Below are 20,217 nucleotides of genomic sequence, written 5' to 3' on the forward strand. Positions count from 1 at the left end.
ACAAAGGAAGAACTCGGCGTCTTTTCATGTTTAGAGAGTTTGAAAAGACAGCAGAAAAGGAAACTCCAGGGGTGTCCTTTTTCGTAAAGTTGTGTCTCTCGGGCCCGAAAAAGTATAAAATAATGCCCGAAAGAACCGCCCGACCATTACGATCGAGGAGTACTTTTCATAAATAGTGATTTCGACCTGAAAAAGTAAAAAAGCGATCAAAACCACGTCGTTTCGTAACCATTAACGAGTTTGAAACGACAAAAACCCGGTAATCTTTTTATGTTTTAACGGTCGACAAAAAGAACTTAAAACGACCGCCCCTTATTAACGTTTAATGAGTCAAGAGGAGTAACTCGGCAATCTTTTCCTCTTTAAATGGTCAGAAAAGAGCTGAAAGCGGACCTTAAAGTAACCTTTTCTCATGTTTTACCGAGCTTGAAAAAGTCGAAAAGGAGCTCGTTTCATTGCTTTGAGTTGCACCAACCCCTGTCATCATACAAAAAACAGCGTAAAACCCACTTTGACATAAAAATATTCCAAAAATACTCAAAAAATATCATTTCTAATGTATTTTTAGGTCAAAAAATGCTATAAATAGTGAAATGGTAAAAAATAAATTTACTTTTCACTTTTTACCTTGTGAGTTTACCATTGGAGGGTTTTGGGTGCAAATTTCAACTGCTGATTGCGATCAATCCAGGAGATCATTCGAGCCGCCGTTTGAAGCAGGTAAGAGGCCTCATCCTTAGCTTTGTTTTCATTCCATTCTTTCAGTTTTTCATCCATAGATTAGTCCTCTGCAAGAGGATTTGCAATTTCATAGGGTTGCGCCATTGGCGCGAGTTTCCTGCTCGGGATCGCGCCAATGGGATTTTCTGCCCAAAGGGGTTGCGAAAACAGTCGCGCCAACCGTGCGACCTAAATTTTCCATGAATTTAGCCGTTGAAATTGCAAATTTTCTTCAGTTTTGATTTCACCAATGATCTAATGATGAAAATTTCGACTTTGTGGTTGCAGGGATTCGTCAGAATGGCTATAGAATGGAGAGAAAGAGAGCATGATGCCGTGGATGCCATGGCAATGGAGGATGATGCATGCATGGATGCTCTGAGAGACTGTGGCTTGAAAAAGTTCTTCCTCACCTCATACTTACGTGCACAACCTGAGTTGCTACGATTCATCGTGGATGCTTGGGATACGGAGGATCAGGTATTTCGCCTGAAAGACCAGACATTGGAGTTAGATGTTTCCGATGTCTACTTTATTACTGGTCTATCGCGGCGAGGTGCACGGCCCATCTTGACTGGTAGCAGGCCTTCCGGGGAGAAGATGGGAGAGGTGATGGAAAGAGTTTGTCCTGGGGCACAGTTTGGATCAAACAGTGCCAAAGTAGATATTATCATGGTTCCCGACCTGGTGCTACGAGTGATTTTGTTCACTATCACCCGGACAGCTGGGGTACAGGCGCCCCACGAGGCCAGCAAAAATCATTTGCTGCTGGCAACTGAGTGTCTCCAACCTACACTGTTTGATTGGGCCACGGCAGTGACGACAAACATCAAAAGGCAGCTTACCAAGTGTAAGCGTGATGGGAACAAACAGTTCGGATACGGATCTATCGTGGTATCGTTCTTCTTGGAGCGACTGCTGATATTCCAGGTACAGGGGGGTATAGTGGCAGATCCAGTGCCACGGGAGTCGAGATTGAATCGATGGGCAGAACTCATGCCCAGAGGAGGAGGGGGCCAGCAGATGGCCTGGAGGCCCGAGTTCTTTATCTGGCTCCGTCACCAGATGATTGTCATCGAGGACTGGCCCTATGCGGGCACGGATTTTACTGGAGATCCAGATCTCCCATTGCCTGCAGGAGAGGACTGGGACGAGGAGCTAGGTAAGAACTCTTTGTGTTTTTGACGTTTTTATGTATTTAAGTTTTTTTTTTTTTTTTTTTTGTAATACATGTCTGTCTCTGACAACCTCTATATATATGTATGCAGATGTTGGTGCAGAGCGACCAGCTGACTTGCCTCATAACGCACGGAGAGTACAACCTGCAGCCGACCCTCAGGCAGAGGGTGATGCGGGTGACGATCTAGTACAGAGCCTTGAGGCACTTACTTGAGGGATTCCAGATTATGCCAGATTGGCAGACGTGCCTAGAGCGTACCAGAGGCACACGGTGGGAGTATCTACTTGCGTCCATCATCTGTTGAGACGTTTGGTGCGAGCAGTGACATGCTATCATGAGCATCACCGTGATTAGACGCCTAGGTTTCATTTTTGCATTTTTTTGAGAGACATGTTGTCAGCGGCTGTATGAGTTTCGGACATGTATTATTTTTGGATTATGTAATGCGCGGGGCGCAAACATTATGACACACACGTATATATATATATACATATGCCTATAGTTTATTATTGTGTTTTTCATGTGCTTGCTTGTATAATGTTTTAGTTACAAATTACGCAAATGTCTATCTAATACATGATTGGCCAATGCATCAGATAATGTGTTTAATTTTCATGGAATATGTTGATATGTGATAAAATTAAAGTTCCTTTCTAACAATCTCACACGTAAATACAACCTTAGGATACGATGGTCTCTGACGGAATATTGCCCGTTGAGCTGGTGGACGACAAGTTGAGAGTCCAGGTTCACTACCAATGCACGAATGCCGAGATTAATTGCTTCAGCAAGTAGCTCGATTACAACACAGTATTCGGTGACATTGTTAGTAGTACGACCCAAACACACACCCTGACAATCTATCAGCTCGCCATGAGGATCGTAGATCACCCATGCCGCAGAGGACAAGTTGCGAGTACTGCGGCAGGCACCATCAGCGAAACCAACATAAGGTGTATTCGACATCTGCACAAGAAGCGAGAAACACAATAAGTGGCAGTTACGCCTTTAAAACTGACACACACACACACAACACACTAGCTAGAGTACATGTATGTACAAAATAAAATGTACCAGCATTACGCATAGTACTTTTTCAAATAAAGCCCATTTCGGGGCTTCCCAAGAGGGTTTCCTTCATAATCAATCAGCTCGTAGGCCCCTTTCTGCAGAACTTTCTTGACAATGTAAGGGCCTAGCCACATAGACTCGAGCTTTCCTGCTCCTAGCTTATCTTTTGCCTGATCATAGAGCAGGACTAAGTCTCCCTCAACAAAAGAACGCGGACGTACGGTCTGATCGAAGTGAGTCTTGACTCGCTTCTTTTGTGTTTCGATGGCCAAGGAGGCCAGGCGACGAGTCTCATCCAGCCGTTCTAAGTAAAGAAGGCGTTCTTCTAACGGAGTGGTGTTGGGAAGTAGCTCGACAGCTAACTTTAATGAAGGGATTTCACATTCAATCGGAAGGGTAGCCTCTAGTCCATAAACTAGCTGAAATGGAGTGAAACTAGTGGCATCCTTCACAGAGGTTCGGTAGGCCCACAAGGCAGGGAACAACATCAAATGCCAGTTAGACTTATGCATGCCAATGGTACGTTGAAGCATTGTAACCAAAACCTTATTGATAGCTTCAACTTGGCCATTGGACTGTGGGTAGTACGGAGTTGAACTATCGTGCTGCAAGCCTAGCTGGGTCGTTAATTCCGACATCATATGATTACGGAAATGCTTCCCGTGATCAGTAACGATGGCTTGAGGGACGCCGAATCGCGAAATAACATGATTAAATAAAAATTGCGCCGCTGTGTGGTCGTCTTCAGTTAATGTAGGCATCGCCTCGGCCCATTTAGTAAAGTAATCGACAGCAACGATAATGAACCCACGCCCCCCGGCCGAGCAAGGGTTACAGGTCATATAATCAATGCCCCATTTGGCAAAAGGGCCGACGGTGACAACAGGGTGCAACGGAGCAGGAGGCGCTCGCATCTTCCGTTGGTATATCTGGCACTCATGACAAGAGCGGACGGCAAGGATGCAATCCTTAAAGATAGAGGGCCAAAAGTAACCAGCACGGAGGATTTTTTGGGCAGTAGCATATCTGAACATGTGACCGCCACAGGCACCAGAGTGGCAGTCATTCAAGACCCGCTCAGCTTCCTCGAGAGTAAGACAATGGCGGAGAACAGAGTCGACGTCGAGACGATATAATGTATCGCCAATGATACGGTATGGTTGAGATTGATGGCGAATTCTTCACCGAGCGTCTTTGGACACAGGGGTAACAAGGACGGTGACCAATGGTGACAAATTACTGTGTAACAATCATCATCATGAGGCTCCTCCATGTGAGCATCCTCATCCATCCATGTCTGCAAACTGCACGATCCTGGTTCAACTTGATCAATCTCAAGTTCATCCTCCATCGTCGTCACATCTGCAACATCCTCAAGCATCACGGCTTCCTCTTCCTTGTCAACACAATTTGCAACTTCATCTTGCTCCATTGTCCAACCAAGTTGAAGAAGTTTGCCTTCAACATTATTTTCCAAGACTTCAAGTTCCTTTCGAATCCGGGGATTCTCTTCTTTCATCCGCTTCAACCTATATAAGGTCAGCAAGAGCTTCCCTTCGCATTCTTCCAAACCTGCCATGCCTTGTCGTTCAGCTTGGCCTAAGCACAAAGCTTCACCTCTGCTAAACATGTTCCACCATTCACCAGCTTCACCAAGTTCCCTACAACCATGAACCAGCCCTTATTCCGCTTGTGTGGAATAGCTTCCTTCACCTGCAAGTACCTGCTTCACTATCTTCAATTTCCAAGTTTCCATGTGTGTCCACACATGCACTTCGTTACGAGCAACCCTGCTCTAACACCAGCTCCAACTGAGCTCTGATACCACCTGTCACACCCCCAAGTCGGCGGTAGTCTTCCAACCGCTCTTAGCGAGGTGCGGCACCACCGAACACTTTCTTTTCACCAATACTTGTTCGTGGACTACGCCTAATTCACTTTCTCCTACTTAGTTTGTGTTTCGCAACCAAGTATTATTATGTTTATCCTTTATACCAATGAACACCCATACACATTCATTATCAACAGCAATTATAACAAGAACACAATTGCACAGTATAAAGGGAGGGGCAACTCCCTGAACAATGAGTCTACCCGAAATATATGTATTATTCAATCTTCAATATTACAAGCTCTTACAAGTATACTTGGAAGTCCAAGTTTCATACTTAGCCAATTTTACAATCAAGGCAAACCTTTGTTCACCTTCATGCACACTTTCACGATGGGCGGGCGCTCACCCGAGCCACCAAGACACCCATGTCAAGACTTGGCACAAACGAGCACTTGCACGATCGTTGTGCTTGCCTCAACCGACCCACGGGCACACCTTGCCCAACGCCTTCGCCCAACTCCAAGTGTGAGCTACCTCTGTGCACTAACCAAGTCTTAAGCGCACGAGCTATGCGCTCTTCTCCTTGCCTTTCTGCGCACTAGATCTGCGCACTTCTTGTGCGAAGTCGTTGTCGAGTGATTGCTTGTTAAATGCCTCCCAAACGCATTGTTTATATAGCCTTCGTAACATGTGGGTGGGGCTGCCCAGCCGACCACCCAACCATCGTTTACACACCCTCAAGTGCTTGCAAAACATGTCGGCCCACCCTCCATCATGGGTCGGCCTCCAAATGTCTTGTCCCATGCTCCATCGCTCTTCATTTGTCACTTTGTTTCGTCGCAAGTCTGTTGCTCTACCCGCATGTGCTCCACCTCGCCTGTCCACCCGTGCGCGCCCGTCGTGTGCCTCAGCTCGCCTGTTCACCCGCGCGCGCCCGTCGTGTGCGCCAGCTCACCATTTTCCCCTGCGCGCCCTTCATGTGCTTCGACTTGTCTCATACCCGCGCCCGCGCTTGGTCTGCTCGGCGCCCAAACGAGTCGCACACCCGAGGACCTTACACTGGGGATCCTAGTCACTGGTTTGGAACGTTTAGGTTTTGGTGTAATGGCAAACCTCCAAAACTTGCAGGTTTTGGTGTAATTGTGTAACGGCAAACCTCCACATGGTATCAGAGCTTGGACCCAGGTTCGATTCGCCGGAGTTGCATTTGAGGGGGGTGTTGGAAAAATTACCGCACCTCTATAGAATCCGTAATTTCCACCCTGGGGATCCTAGTTACTCGTTTGGAATGTTTACCAACACCTGTGGGTCTTGGTGTAACTGGTGTAACAGCAAACCTCTACATGGTATCAAAGCTTGGACCCAGGTTCGATTCCTTTGAGTTGTGTTTGAGGGGGGTGCTGGAAAAATCACCGCACCTCTATAGAATCCGTAATTTCCACCCTGGGGATCCTAGTTACTGGTTTGGAACATTTACCAACACCTGCCGGTTTTGGTGTAATGGCAAACCTCCACAGCTTCTGCGGATATTGGATTGCTGTTATTCTTTGCAAAATGTTTTGTGGGCTTGTATGGTTGCAATTCTTTTTGGAAGGTCAGGTGGGTTGTGGAAATAAGCTTTTTGTTGTTTCTTTCTTTCTAGAGATATGTATGGATACATTATCTTTTGGCAAGCTTGATGGGATGTGGAGATAAGTTATTTTTTGTTATTATCTCTAAAGGTCGTGTGATACTCTTTCTCAGCCATTTTGTGATATGAGTGATGTTTTATGGTAAATGGTTGCATGGTTTTATTCCTTGATGGCTATCTGCATAATCGTCCAATGAATTAGGTTTACATAGAACAATCATGGTGTTTTTCATGATTTTTGAATGGCCATATATGGTATCTTCATTGTTGTATAGTTTTGGTAGATTGTTTTTTATCAGACATTTTTTGTTTCTGGTCAAGTGGTAATTATGTATGGTGTTATTGTTGTTGGAGTATTCGCTATGATTGTTTTTCTTTCTATTCACGAGATCATTCAAATATCAGTGTAAATATCGTTTTGTAAATCTCCTTTTCTAATATAATATAAAGTATTTATATTTAACTAAAAAAATATTTCTCCATATTTTATAACCCTATCACAGGTTACTTTTACATCTTCAATACAAAAGTTAAAGTTATTTTCCAATATTTATAAATGTTTTATGTTTTCTTATTTTAATATATATATAAAATTTACTAAATATGTGTTAATAAATTATAATTACATAAAATTATAGTGTATTTGTTCTTAGTTTTGAAGGTTTTATATGTATATTTTCTAGTGAATTTTGCGGAAAATCTATTTTCTAGAAATTTGTTGAAATTAAAAATTTGAGTTGTGAATCTATTCAAATATTTAAAATTGTATTTTAGATTATAAATACTCTGATTTGACCAAAAATTGTTTAATAAAGGTTATCAAAAAATTAAATGAGGGGTGAAAGAGAGATACCACTTTCATACTTTTGGGAGAATATTTCTAGAATTTTAATTTAACTATAAATAATTATTAGGTGGATACATTGATTAATTGAAAAAAAAAAAACATACATATAAGTTATGGTTTTTTGAATATGTGGTATTAGTAAGACATGGTATTGGCTCATGATATTGTAACAACGTCTAATATAAATTAAGAATATCCATAGTAAAGTGAGGTGATTCTCCATGGTTAAAAGTTTTTAAATTTATTTAACTCATATTAATTCTTATAATAATAATAATAATAATAATATTTAATTATTTTTTATGATTTTTTCAAATTTTGACAATGTGAGATGTATCACCACATAAATGTCTTCATGTTGATCTATAATTACTAGCCATTTAATTTATATAATTCCACTGGCTAGAAAAACACCAAAGAAAATTTCTTTTGGAATATCAAATAATATTAATAATATCATTATAATTACATTTAAAAAAAGTACATTGATATACTAAATATAAGAAAAATGATAATAAGAAAATGAAATCAAGGCCCTAGAGATAGCTCAATTGGTCGAGGCCTTGTTGCTAAGTACGTTGCCTATTGGAAGGTCATAACCTCCGAGATGCCCATTAGGGTTAGGCTGATATATGAAGCCGCTTTTGATGGGTTTGTATATATTATTACCATTAGCCGCTCTGTAACTGTAAGCCATAATTGCCTTTAAAAAATCATTAAAATTTATATTAATAATAAGAAAAAAAATCATTAATATTAATTTAAAAAACTATTAAAAAAAAATATTGCTAATAATAAAAAAAAACTTTAATCTTAAATAATATATTAAAAGTTAACTCCTCATTATTATGAATATTAAGGAACAATCATAAAAATAAAACAAATTTCTTATTTTAATTATAAAATTGAAAAGTAAATGAAGCTTAAAATATTAAAAAAAAAAATTGTAAATTTTGTAATTTTAACAAAATACAAACTCAAATGAAAACATTCTTAAAATGCCATACTTAGAGACTTAGATAAAAATCAGCTCTCATTTCAAAATATTCGTAATACCATTAATATTTATAACATGGTAATCCATAAAATAATTAATTAATCAGAAAACCTTATAAGTGATTTAATACGAAGAAAACATAATAAAACAAAACAATGTCTAGTAATTGCCTTTTCTTTCTAATTTCTGAATAGTAATGCCCTTGTCACGATCATGTTATAAAACCTATTGGATTTAAGGATCGAAAGTTTCTAAATCATCACCTAACAATTCACTTCCCGAGCTAATACCTGAGTCATTGTATGTCTAGAAATAATCCAGAGATAGGTTTGACATTAACAAACCAATCCAAAACAGATATCTACAAACTACTTTCAATCGGACACAATTCTTCTGTGGAAAACGGTAATGGCTCTTCAGGTGCAGCCGATAAGATGTTGAAAGGCAAGGGAGGATTGGGTACGTCGTCTGCGTTGCCTTCTAACATTTGAACAATCCTGTTCATACAAGGGCGATCTGTGGAGCTGTACTGAATGCACCACAATCCAATTTTTGTGAGTCTCCTCGCCTTCTCCTCATCTTCATCTTCTTCTGGTTCCATCTCTCCCCCTCCTCCTCTCAATATCATTCCTAACTTTCCACTATCGAGAAGCTTGAAAGCCCAGTCAGGAAAATAAAACTGACTCGAATGGCTGGCCTTCCAATCGATGTTATTTCTTCCCCAACAATCTCTAGCAAAAGCATTCCAAAACTATAGACATCTGATTTATCAGTGACAGGACCTGCATCTGAATCACACACCTCTGGGGCAACATACCCCGGTGTCCCTCTCCCGCCCGTCATGGACACATGGGCTTCACCTTTCCCACACAGTTTTGCAAGACCAAAATCAGAAACCTTTGGTGTGAACTCAGCGTCCAGCAATATGTTGTGAGGTTTGATGTCAAAATGTATGATGCGTTTCTCGCAATCATGGTGTAAATATGCAATTCCACGAGCCGCACCCAAAGCGATAGAATATAGTTGTGCCCACCTTAACATTTGGCCCTTCTCTTTTCTGGCAAATATAAATTTGTCGAGAGATCCATTAGCCATGTACTCATATACCAGCGCGCTTGTAAAGCTTTCATAGCAGTACCCCAACAGACGAACCAAGTTGACATGGTGTACATGTCCAATGGTGGCCACTTCATTCATGAATTGGGCCTCTGTGCGACTCTGCCTATCAAGAAGCTTCACAGCCACTAGACTTCCGTTCCGAAACTTTCCCTTATAGACGACACCATGACCTCCTTCTCCCAACCTTTCAGAGAAGTTGTTTGTAATCTTTTTGAGGCGAGAGAGTGAAAATCTGGTTGGCATTTCATAAGCATATTCCCTCAGGAATTTCTCCACCTTTGAAGAAGAGCTACCAGCAGACTCTTTTCTTCTTCTCTGTGCATAAAACGTTATGAAGAACCCCGCTATTGCAATCAGCGCAAGTCCTCCAAAGGAGCAACCTGCGGTGGAATGAAGTGACTCATATCAGTATGACCTTCACCCAAGGCCAATGAAAATATTGGAAACCAATTCACCGTGGGGATTAACGCTTAAAACATAGATACTGAATTTCGAAAGGTTTACCTATTATTATAGCAATTGACATGTTTTCACGACCTGTAAAATGACGATAACGAGTAAGTAATTGGAAGGATCCTCACATAACTTAAATTTGGATTGATGAGAGCTTTTTGGATATAAATTTCTTACTAGGCAGTCGTATAACGTAATTGTAAGTTAATTGGGCAATGAATACTTGAGATACAGCTAATAAATTTACTATCAAACACTAGTTAATATTTACTTGTGAAACAACATCTCAGAAAACACAGTTATACAGTTATCAGAAAACACAGTTATACAGTTATCCATATTTCTGTATATAGAAAAATTCATCATTTAACCATTTTTATTAAAAACTAACCAACTATTTAATTTAATTCGAAGCAGCTAAATTGAATGAGACTCGGATATTAGCCAGTTCATTTAGCTAAAAGTTGGTATTTTTTGTTATACTGAAAATTTGTATTAAAGTTTATAAATTTTGGTCAATTAGTTTTAATATACTAATTGTAAAATGTTTGTTTATAATTTTATAAAAATATTAAAATTTCTAATGTTTTATACTAATTGTAAAATGTTTGTTTATAATTTTATAAAAATATTAAAATTTCTAATGTTTTTATACAGTTTCTATAAACTTTTAAATTGTAAATATAAAATAAATTTTTAAGAATCTATATTTATATTAATATTTAGAAACTTTGGGCGAATTAATCTTAATATGTAAATTGTAAAATATTTAGCTATAATTTTATAAAAATATTCAAATTTCTAATGTTTTTATAAGGTTCAAATTTTTTTAACAATTTTAAATTAAAATATTTTTATAATATAATGTTTTTATTATTAGTTTAAAAAAAAAAATAAAGATAGACAAATCTTTTTTAGAAAAAACATATAAAATCATCTTATACTCATATGAACCTCTAAAATTTTCCAATAATATCATTAACTCACAAACACAATTTCTGTGTATAATCCATTATACGAAGACACTGCAAAGTTAAAATCTAAATATTTGAAATTGTTTTAATCTTTACATATAAGTGAGAAATAAAAAAAATATCCGTTCCAATCCAAAACATACATGTCTATGAGTTTAATTATATTTATAAGATGATGGCAATATAGAGTTACCAATAATAAAGCCAATTATGGAGTTAGAAAATTATATTCATTACACTTATAGAAGTGTTTGTGTTTTTTTTGCATTTTTGGTTATATAATTTTTACTGGATCATTATTTTTTGTGTTTTAGAAAGTTTTTTCTCATTTTATGTATATTATTTTTTGTGTTTTAGAAAGTTTTTTCTCATTTTATGTATATAATGTTTTGTAAAAAAAAAATTTATTTGAAATATTTTTTTTTGAAAATATTTTTAAAAAATTCTAAAATATACTTTATATATAAATTTAAAAACTTAATTCAATTTATATAAATTTAAAAACCCAAATTTATTATCAAAATAAAGTTTGAATGGAGATGATGTGAAAAAGACTAAAAAGATGTAAAAAAATAATTTAAAAGGGAAAAAACATAAAAGTTTTGGAGTTGTCTGTAATGCCACTTTTTGGAGATTTCGGTGATGGAATCCGGTGGAAGAAATTGAGGTTAAATCTTGATTTGTTGCAGTTAAAATGGTTTTTTGAGTGCATATTTGGATTCAGCACCCTGAAAACCCCTGGGAGGCTTTGATTGTGCAGAAACTAGCTATCAAACTTGCGATTCCAATAAATTGCTGCCGGATTTTAACCAGAAAACCCACCGAAAGACTTCCAAAAAGTCTCATTATAGACAACTGCAAAAGTTTTAGGCTCTAATCATAACTCTCAACTGAAGTAGTAATTCCAGTAAACCAGTTGGTTTTTGGATGGTTTAGTTTTATCGGGTCTTAAAATTTCACAAGGAGTCGAAGGTAGTAGTAATACACTGCCGTAAATAATAATTATATAGAATTTTTTTATAATTTTAGCGATATTTTTTTAAAAATTAATTTAAAAATATGATGCAATAATTAATAGTGAAGTAAGGAGGTTTGATTCTTACCGAGCCTGAAATCCAATCTTAAACAAATTACGTATACGGCAAAACTACTCAACAAAAATTTTCGGGTTCATAAAAAAACCGTCCCAAAACTTAACAAAACAATATGACCTCACAACAATTTTTTAGTTCAAAAAAAACCATCCCAAAACTTAACAAAACACTATGAACTCACAACAATTTTAACATATATATATATATATATATGGGCACGATTTCTTCGGTTGATAGAAAAAAAACCCTCCCACAGCTTAACAGAACACTCTTTCAATGACCTCGCAAAAATTGAAGCCTATATATATATATAAAAGAAAACGTTAAAAGAATACATACCGTGGCCGGCGCATTTGACGGTACGGGGTCCATCCTTACAATGGCAGATGAAGGGTTTACCAGCAGTTAAATCAGAAACATTGTAACCACATATCCCTCCACTTGCTTCACATGATCTGCAACTTGTATTTCTCATCGTATCATTGGAAACCCATTTCATTCGTCCCACCTCAACAACCGCTTGTTGCATGGTACATCCACGGACATACCCTGCAACTGGTTTATCCCAAGGTAGAGAGTAATAGACAGTAGCATTACATTGCATGATCTGCCCCCCTTTTACAGATCTATTACATTTTAATACATTTAGATTCCACTTTGTTTTACTTGTAATTCTAAAGACACCGTCTGCATAGCCGGAACTTATGTCGATGGGATCATCTAAAAACTGACAGCCCTCGTTCTTGAAAATAATGAAGCCGTCGACATCAGGATAAAACTTCAGTATTGTGTACCTTCGGCTATGAATGGCGATTGATGGACTTGAGTTCTCCACACAGGTGATCTGAAAACCAGGGAGACCGCATCCACGGTTTCCTACAGCGAAAGGGTACGTGATATTCATGCCCCCACATGTACTACCTATCTTTTGACAGTACTCATATTGCGCGTCCAAGCACAGCAGGCCAGGGATCAGGAGAGAGGCACAGCAGACAGTAACGATGAGGATGAAGAGGCCTGAAGGTCTACAGGGAAGAAGGCGAGCAAGAAATAAGTCCATTGGAAGAAGAAGATTGAACCCCAAACGTAACAAAGCGGAGGCAGTGTTGGAATGGTTTTGTTGCATTGAAGTTTCATTGTCCTTTTCTTAATTCTTTCGGTTGACAGCAAGGTTTCCACATTAGAGAACTGTGAGGACTTTCTCGATTTGTAGTCATATGTTGTCGATGGCCCACCGTCTCTCCATGATCTCGACAGCTCAAAATCAAGGTCTTAAGAAAATTAATCCATTGGATTTCATAAAGACAAAATCGTAACAAGTCAATAAAACTACCTGCCACGAGCACCTGGCATTGAATTATATGCTTAGAAATTGTTGAGGTCAACTGGACTACCTGCCACACACAGCTGGTATTAGGTATAAGTTCAATACAGTACAGCCAGCTTCAAAGTCAGCATCCCGTTATTCTCGCGATTTGAGGAAGTATAAAATAAGAGCGTAGTAAAAAAAAACTCACAAATTATTTTAGAAAATAATGGTAATTTTAGAAAATAATGGTAATTTTAGGTAGATTATGATAAAATTTGATATAATTTTTAAAAAATCTAGGTTATAGTTGTTAAATTTTAAGATTTTGGTATAAGAGGAATTTTTGATGGTGCTGAATCTTAAAATAAGCTAATTACTCCTATATGAAGAGTTAACTAAACTTAGAAAGTAAGTTAATTTAGAGTTGAGGGTTGAGTGTTTGAGTGTTGAGTCAAGTGATTTAAGTGATAGACTACTTTTAGTGTGTGGTTGTATGTCAAGATATTTTAGGCAAATAACTAGTTGAAAAAGGTTAAATACTTTTCACTGGGTTTATTGTAAGCATTGGGTTTATTGTAAGATTCAAGTTTTGTGTGATCAATAGAAAAGTTATGGGTGTTGTCTTTCCCACAATTTCCAACAAATTGGTATGAGAGCTAAGGAAGATCACAGGATACGTGGTGTCTGCATTGCAAATTTGTCGAAACCCCTGAAAAAATACATAAAGCATACATTAAAGGGCCAGCCTAAAAAAGTCGTTGTTTGACATTTTATTGACGGAAAAGTTCACAGGCTTAATAAAAGTTGTTGGATTATGCTTTTTTGCTCTAAAAATTATGGAAATTTTGGCCATATTTTGAAAAAATCTTGCAGAGATTTTTGTAAATCCAAGTAAAAGCTTTCAAACTTCATAATTTTAGGTGTCCAATAAGTTTTTGATGGTGCTGAATCCATTTCAACCATCAAAAACATGATTGAAATAGTGCATCTACAAGATTTTTTGAAAAAAAAAATTCCAAATTCTAATCTTTTAGAAATTCCTCCAGCCCTAAACGACTCCTTAAAAAAGTCTCTTCAGTGTTCGTAAAAAAAAATTTACACAGGTTTTTTTTAAGATTCGTAAGTGTGAAGAGTATTTCATGAGAGTTCTTTTTAATGCTTTTTTAAGTTTTTTTAATAAAGTTTTTAAAAAGAGTAATTATAAAAGTTTTTTTATATAAAATAATTTTTATATTAAAAATAATTGAGGGTTAATTTATAAGTATATTTTTTTTAAAGAGGAGTTTTACAAGTTTATAAAAAAGAGAAATTTAGGGTTTTTGAAGAGAAGTTTTGAAGAAAGATGGTTTTCTCAAATTTCCAGCCCCAGTTCCCACCATTTACAAGGAAAGATTATGATGTGTGAGCCATTAAGATGGTGACCACTTTGCAGGCTCATGATGTTTGGGATTATGTCGAGCTTGGGTTTTCAGAACCTAAGGATGAAGCAGCAGAATGAGTTCTCAATAATACTGAGCAGGAACAATGGAAGAAAGATAGAAGAAGAATGCACAAGCGTTGCAGCTTATCCAGCAGGGAGTGGACCGAGCAGTGTTCCAGAAAATTATGATCACGTCTTCAGCAAAAGTAGCACAGGATACTTTGGCGACAAACTATACAGGTATGGCCAAAGTCAATATTGTTAAGTTAAAAATACTAGGAGAGGTTTCGAAAGACTGCAGATGAAGTAGATAGAGGACATCGATTATTTCATGAATCTGGTCATAACGGTCGTAAATCAGTTAAAGATTTATGGTGAAGAAATTAAATATCAAACAGTGGTTGAGAAGGTCCTTGAATCTTTGTCTACCAAATTTGATGTTGTGGTAGAAGCCATAGAAGAAGCCAAGGATTTGGCATCATTAACAGTTGATGAGTTGATGGGATCACTTCTATCACATGAGGAAAGGATAGACAAAAATAACGAATCCACTTTACAGACTGCTTTTAAAAGTCAGGTTTCTATATCAAGAGACAAAGGTCGAAGCAGAAGTAGATTAAGATGCAGAGGACGAAGCAGAAGGTATGGTGGTCAGAGAGATGGTCGAGAAGAGCATGAGCATGAAAGTGGAAGAATCTACATAAGCTTCAACAATAATCAAAGAGTTGACAAATCAAAGGTGAGATGTCATTATTGCAATAAATTTGGTCACTGTGCTCGTGATTGTAGGAAGAAGATAGTTGATCAAGGAACCAGAGAGTTAATGTCACTACAGAGAGTACTAACTCCATGTTCCTAGCTTGCCATACCATGCATGAACCTTATGCTAGTGTGTGGATGTTAGACAGTGGTTGCAGTAACCACATGATAGGCAACAAGGATTTGGTTGCAGATTTTGATCAATCTGTGAAAACAGAGGTAACGTTGGGGACTGACAAGATTGTGGAAGTAGATGGCAAAGGAGTGGTCAACATTTTGACCAAACAGGGGGATCCGAAGACAATCTCAAAGGTATATTACGTTCCTAGTCTTAAACATAATTTGATAAGTGTTGGTCAATTAACACAGAAAGGATACAGAGTTATCTTTCAAGGTCAAGAATGTGTTATATATGACAAGCCCCCAAGCAAACAACTGATAGCGAAAGTGTAGATGACGAGGAACAAACTCTTTCGTCGAATTATGAATTACAATGATCAGGCAGTTCTTTTACAGTTGCATGTTCTAATGAATATTGGTTATGGCACTTTCGGTTTGGACACTTGCACTTTTCAGGTTTAAGATTGTTGTTGCAGAAACAGAGGGTCAGAGGATTACCTCCCATCAAAGAACCTGCTAGTACTTGTGAGTGTTGCATCTTGGGAAAGCAACACCGTGAAAGTTTTCCAAAGGGAATTGCATACAAAGCAAAGCAACCTCTTGAGCTACTACATACAAACTTGTGTGGACCTAAGAGGACACAGTTTATTGGTGGAAGTTGTTACTTCCTCACTTTCATTGATATTTATAGTAGAAAGACTTGGATTTACTTCTTGAAGTAGAAGTCTGAAAGTTTTGCAAAATTCAAGGAATTCAAAGCCTTAGAAAAAAATCAAAGTGTTCAATAGATCAAGGTATTGAGGTCAGATCGTGGTGGAGAATATAACTGAAAGATATTCCATGATTATTGCAAACAACATGGAATCAGAAGATAGTTTACAACCAGGTACACATCGCAGCAGAATGGTGTAGCAAAGAGAAAGAACATGAAAATTATGAACATGGTAGGAAGCATGTTGAAAGGATGAAACTTGTCTAATGAGTATTGGGCAGAAGCAGTTGTATGTGTTATTTATGTGATCAAGAGTTCTCCTACAAAGAGTGTGATGAATAGAATACCAAAACAAGCATGGTCAGGTATGTCTTGCAACGTATCACATCTCAGAGTATTTGGATGTGTACCTTTTTCACATGTGCCTAAAGAGTAAAGAGGCAAATTAGATGATAAAAGTGAAAAATGCATATTTACTGGTTATAGTGAATAATCAAAAGCTTACAAATTGTATAACCCTGTCACCAAGAAGACCATAATTAGCAAAGATGTTGTGTTCAAAGAACAAGAGTCATGGAATGGAATTGTAGACAAAACACTTGATGTGCAAGTGAGACTAATGTAGTAGAAAAGGAGCAGCAAGAATCACAGGTGAAGACACCAAACATAGACACACCAACAAGGAATCCAAGATTTTATGAGCAACATGGATCTTCAATCAGATCAACAGATCGAGATTCTCCCAAGAGTCAATCAGGTGATGAATCAAGCAATGGTAAGAGAAAGATGAGAAGTCTGAAAGATATTTATGATGATTTGTGTTTTATCTTCTCTGCCTCTCCAACACTGAATCCATTTCCACCATAAAAAAATGATTAAACACTTCAGCATTCTGATTTTTTGAAAAAAAATTATCTAATTCCTGCTAGAAATCTGTCATCCAAATTTTTGATGTCTATAGACAACACCAAAAAGAAATTTAAGTTAAATCTAATTGTTTTCTCCGCCCTCCTTTAAAACAAAGTAATTTAATTTTGTTGGCAAAATAGCAGTTTGAATACAATCTAAGAGATCTTCAAAATCTAAGAGAAATATAGAACACAGTATTTTTTTTAATTATTTAAAATAAACTTAAAAGTAAATAAAATGATGGGCTATAATGTAAATAATACATCAAATATTTATATTTGAATTTAAATTTAAGTTTAATTGGCTTTCAAAATGTGTTATGTACCAAGCATTGATTTAATTAAAAGAGTAATAGAAAGTAAAATGTAATAACACAATAATAATTTGGTTCAATTTAATTTGTTATACTGTAATTTTGTTTTTATTAATAGAATTATAAACATTTAAAAAAAATCATAATAAACATAACATGATTTTTTTTGCCAGTCAAAGTTCAATCATTATATTAACATCAAAGTGCACAGTACAAAATGCATCTTAAGAGGCCCCTTTCTCTCAGCCTGACCAGACTTGTTGAGATTGGGACCTAAAGGATAACATGAGCTACCGGCTTCGTGCGTTACTTTCCAGCGACCTTAGAGCCATGACATACATATTGTAAACAAAAAGAGAAACATAACAGAAAGAAACATATTAAGGAGGGGGTTTGGGGGGATTACAGGGGGAGCTATGAAATATCCAACATATTTGTGCATATGAAAATCAATATGCTCCACCCTCGCTTCCAGACTGCGAAGGTGGTCATTGGTGCGCCTTTGTTGGCATCACAAATTATCCAATTATTCCATGATTTCACTTTGGCCAAATTGAATGTCATTGATGAAAGCTACCATCTCATTACAGTCATCATACCTTCGGTTCTTGAGGTTGTCCATTTTCACTTGAATGTTCCAGATTTGAACAATGATAGACTCCAACGTCACTGGAGCAACCACATGCTCCGGGGAGCCATCAACTTTCTCCTCTGTCTCACAGTTGTCCGACGAACCCGACAAGGTGTCATTGTCCCACTCCAGCTCATTTGCTTGTCACAGTTTTCCACCCCCACAGCATGGTCTCCCTCAATGGTGAGGCATCTAGGCGTACCCAAAACACCTAAAAGGGAGACGGATGCAAACACCCTCCCAAACCCACATAGCAACAAAAACAATGTAACTTCTACCACTTCCCTCAAAGAGAATTGAGGGGCTATCCTACACTAGTTGTCACTATAATAAACTCTCCATACCCAGGCAAAGCGTGACGAGGATTCCTCAGTACAGGGCCTTCGAAGCTGAACGCAATGTCTTGCCACCTCTTCTACACTTGCCTCTACGTATTTCCTCTAGCTAGTGGAGCCCTTCCCAACTGTAATTCGTCACGGGGTCCCTGAGAAACCAAAGTCTTTCTGCAGGTGCCAATCAGTCCCAAACCACCTATCTCCTAGACAAGTTACCCACCGATCAAAAACCAGAAGAGAATAATTCACTAGTTCTTGGCCAATGTCTAACAGCCCTGGCTCTTCTCCTCTCCTCTGCACCATGTCACACAAACGAATGAGGTCGACGAGAATGCCAACCGGTTCATTCTCTCTCGACGTTACAGGGTCCCAATCATCATCCAATGCTATCAACACACCCCGCATTATGCACCAGTTGTTGGCTTCTGCGCCTCTCCCCCAAGGCCTAGTCCTTGGTGAGGCATGCAGGAGCTTCACAACCATTATTGCACTGCACAACACTACCATCTCCCACCACGACCAAGCACGAAATAACTAGTTCCAAGGATGGGATTTAATAGTCATCGTCGTGGGTGACAACTTCACATGCTGGCCCTTGCTATCACATCTATTAAACATGGGGGTGGGGCATGCGTGGAGGTTGGATAGGCTCTGTTGTCGTGTCCTCCACCACTTGTCCAGCAATTAAATCACCCCCATCGGGGAATAAACATAACATGATATTTTAAAACTTCATGTTATTTAATTAATAACCATATAAAAATATCATAGTTACCAAATATTATTTGTTAGTTATGAGACCAAATTAAAGTAAAAGTTGTCAGCACTCATGGTATGGATAACCCAAAGTATTAGGAATTTGGTATTGTTATGAAATTTATTTTTATAGGGGTGTGAGTAAAAAGAAGCGGGTGAAAGAAGTGAGTGAAATGTAATATTTTCATTGTTATTGTAATAAAAAAATTCTAATCCTTTCCCACATATTTTTCCTTAATGGAGTTTTCCACTTAAATCTTGTGTCTACTTTGTCGATTAAATTTTATTTTTTCAATTTATTTTTCTGCTATCTTATTAACGACTAATATTAGAGTTGCAGGTTCTTATTCTTAATAGTATCAAGTAATTTTTCTTAGCAGTATAGAGACTATACAATAAGTGATGTGAACAAGTTGAATGAGGTCAATTTCACCCACTATAAATAACAAATGGAGCATATAGTGATTTTAGAGGATCAATATTTTCTAATTGGAGTGGCAAAGAAACCCTCAACAATGACATATAAAGTTTGAATGTCATTGGGCAGGATGACTATTTCTACAATTCAGCAATGCCTAACAAAGAGTGTATACTTGAATATAGCGATTGAGAAGACATCTAAAGGGCTATGGAAGAAGATGCATGATTTTAATGAGAAGAATATGGCATCAAATATATTCTTCCTGATGAAGAAATGATATTTATCGAACCCATTCATCATAGGCATGGTGTCCCAATTAAACTATTCTCTATCTGAGTCATTGATTGATCTTGAATTTCAAGATGGCTTGATTTATGGTACAAAACATAGGACTAATATTCTTCTATGGAATTGTTTAATTATTCTATGTTTTGGAGTTTTTGGCTAGAATCTAGTGAAACAATTTTTTGGTTAAATTATGGTATTTTGACTACATTTATAAATTCCACTCTATGAAAAACCCCTGAGACATTAGGATTGTGGAGAGTTTACCACTCAAACTTGTAAATCCAATAAATACCTACTAAATTTCAGGAAAATTTGACCAAAATAT

General features: G+C 37.5%; 1 protein-coding gene and 1 pseudogene across 1 annotated transcript; both read right to left on the reverse strand.

Moving 5' to 3' along the window:
• LOC149175851 (putative sucrose-phosphate synthase 3) overlaps nt 1-8,880 on the reverse strand; it is a 33,620-nt pseudogene extending 24,740 nt beyond the window's left edge.
• Nucleotides 8,555-13,061, reverse strand: LOC149175852 (LEAF RUST 10 DISEASE-RESISTANCE LOCUS RECEPTOR-LIKE PROTEIN KINASE-like 2.1). Its single transcript, XM_089422964.1, has 3 exons — nt 12,259-13,061; nt 9,903-9,935; nt 8,555-9,778 (listed from the first exon to the last, which is right to left on the reverse strand). The coding sequence occupies exons 1-3, from the start codon at nt 13,043-13,045 to the stop codon at nt 8,910-8,912; spliced, it is 1,689 nt and encodes a 562-aa protein (XP_089279090.1). The 5' UTR covers nt 13,046-13,061; the 3' UTR covers nt 8,555-8,909.
• Nucleotides 13,062-20,217: the final 7,156 nt, after the last annotated feature.

This window comes from Pinus tabuliformis, chromosome 4_1 (assembly GCF_031772625.1).
Source record: "Pinus tabuliformis cultivar Carrire ecotype Pingquan chromosome 4_1, CPIR1, whole genome shotgun sequence".
In the NCBI taxonomy this organism is placed as follows: domain Eukaryota; kingdom Viridiplantae; phylum Streptophyta; class Pinopsida; order Pinales; family Pinaceae; genus Pinus; species Pinus tabuliformis.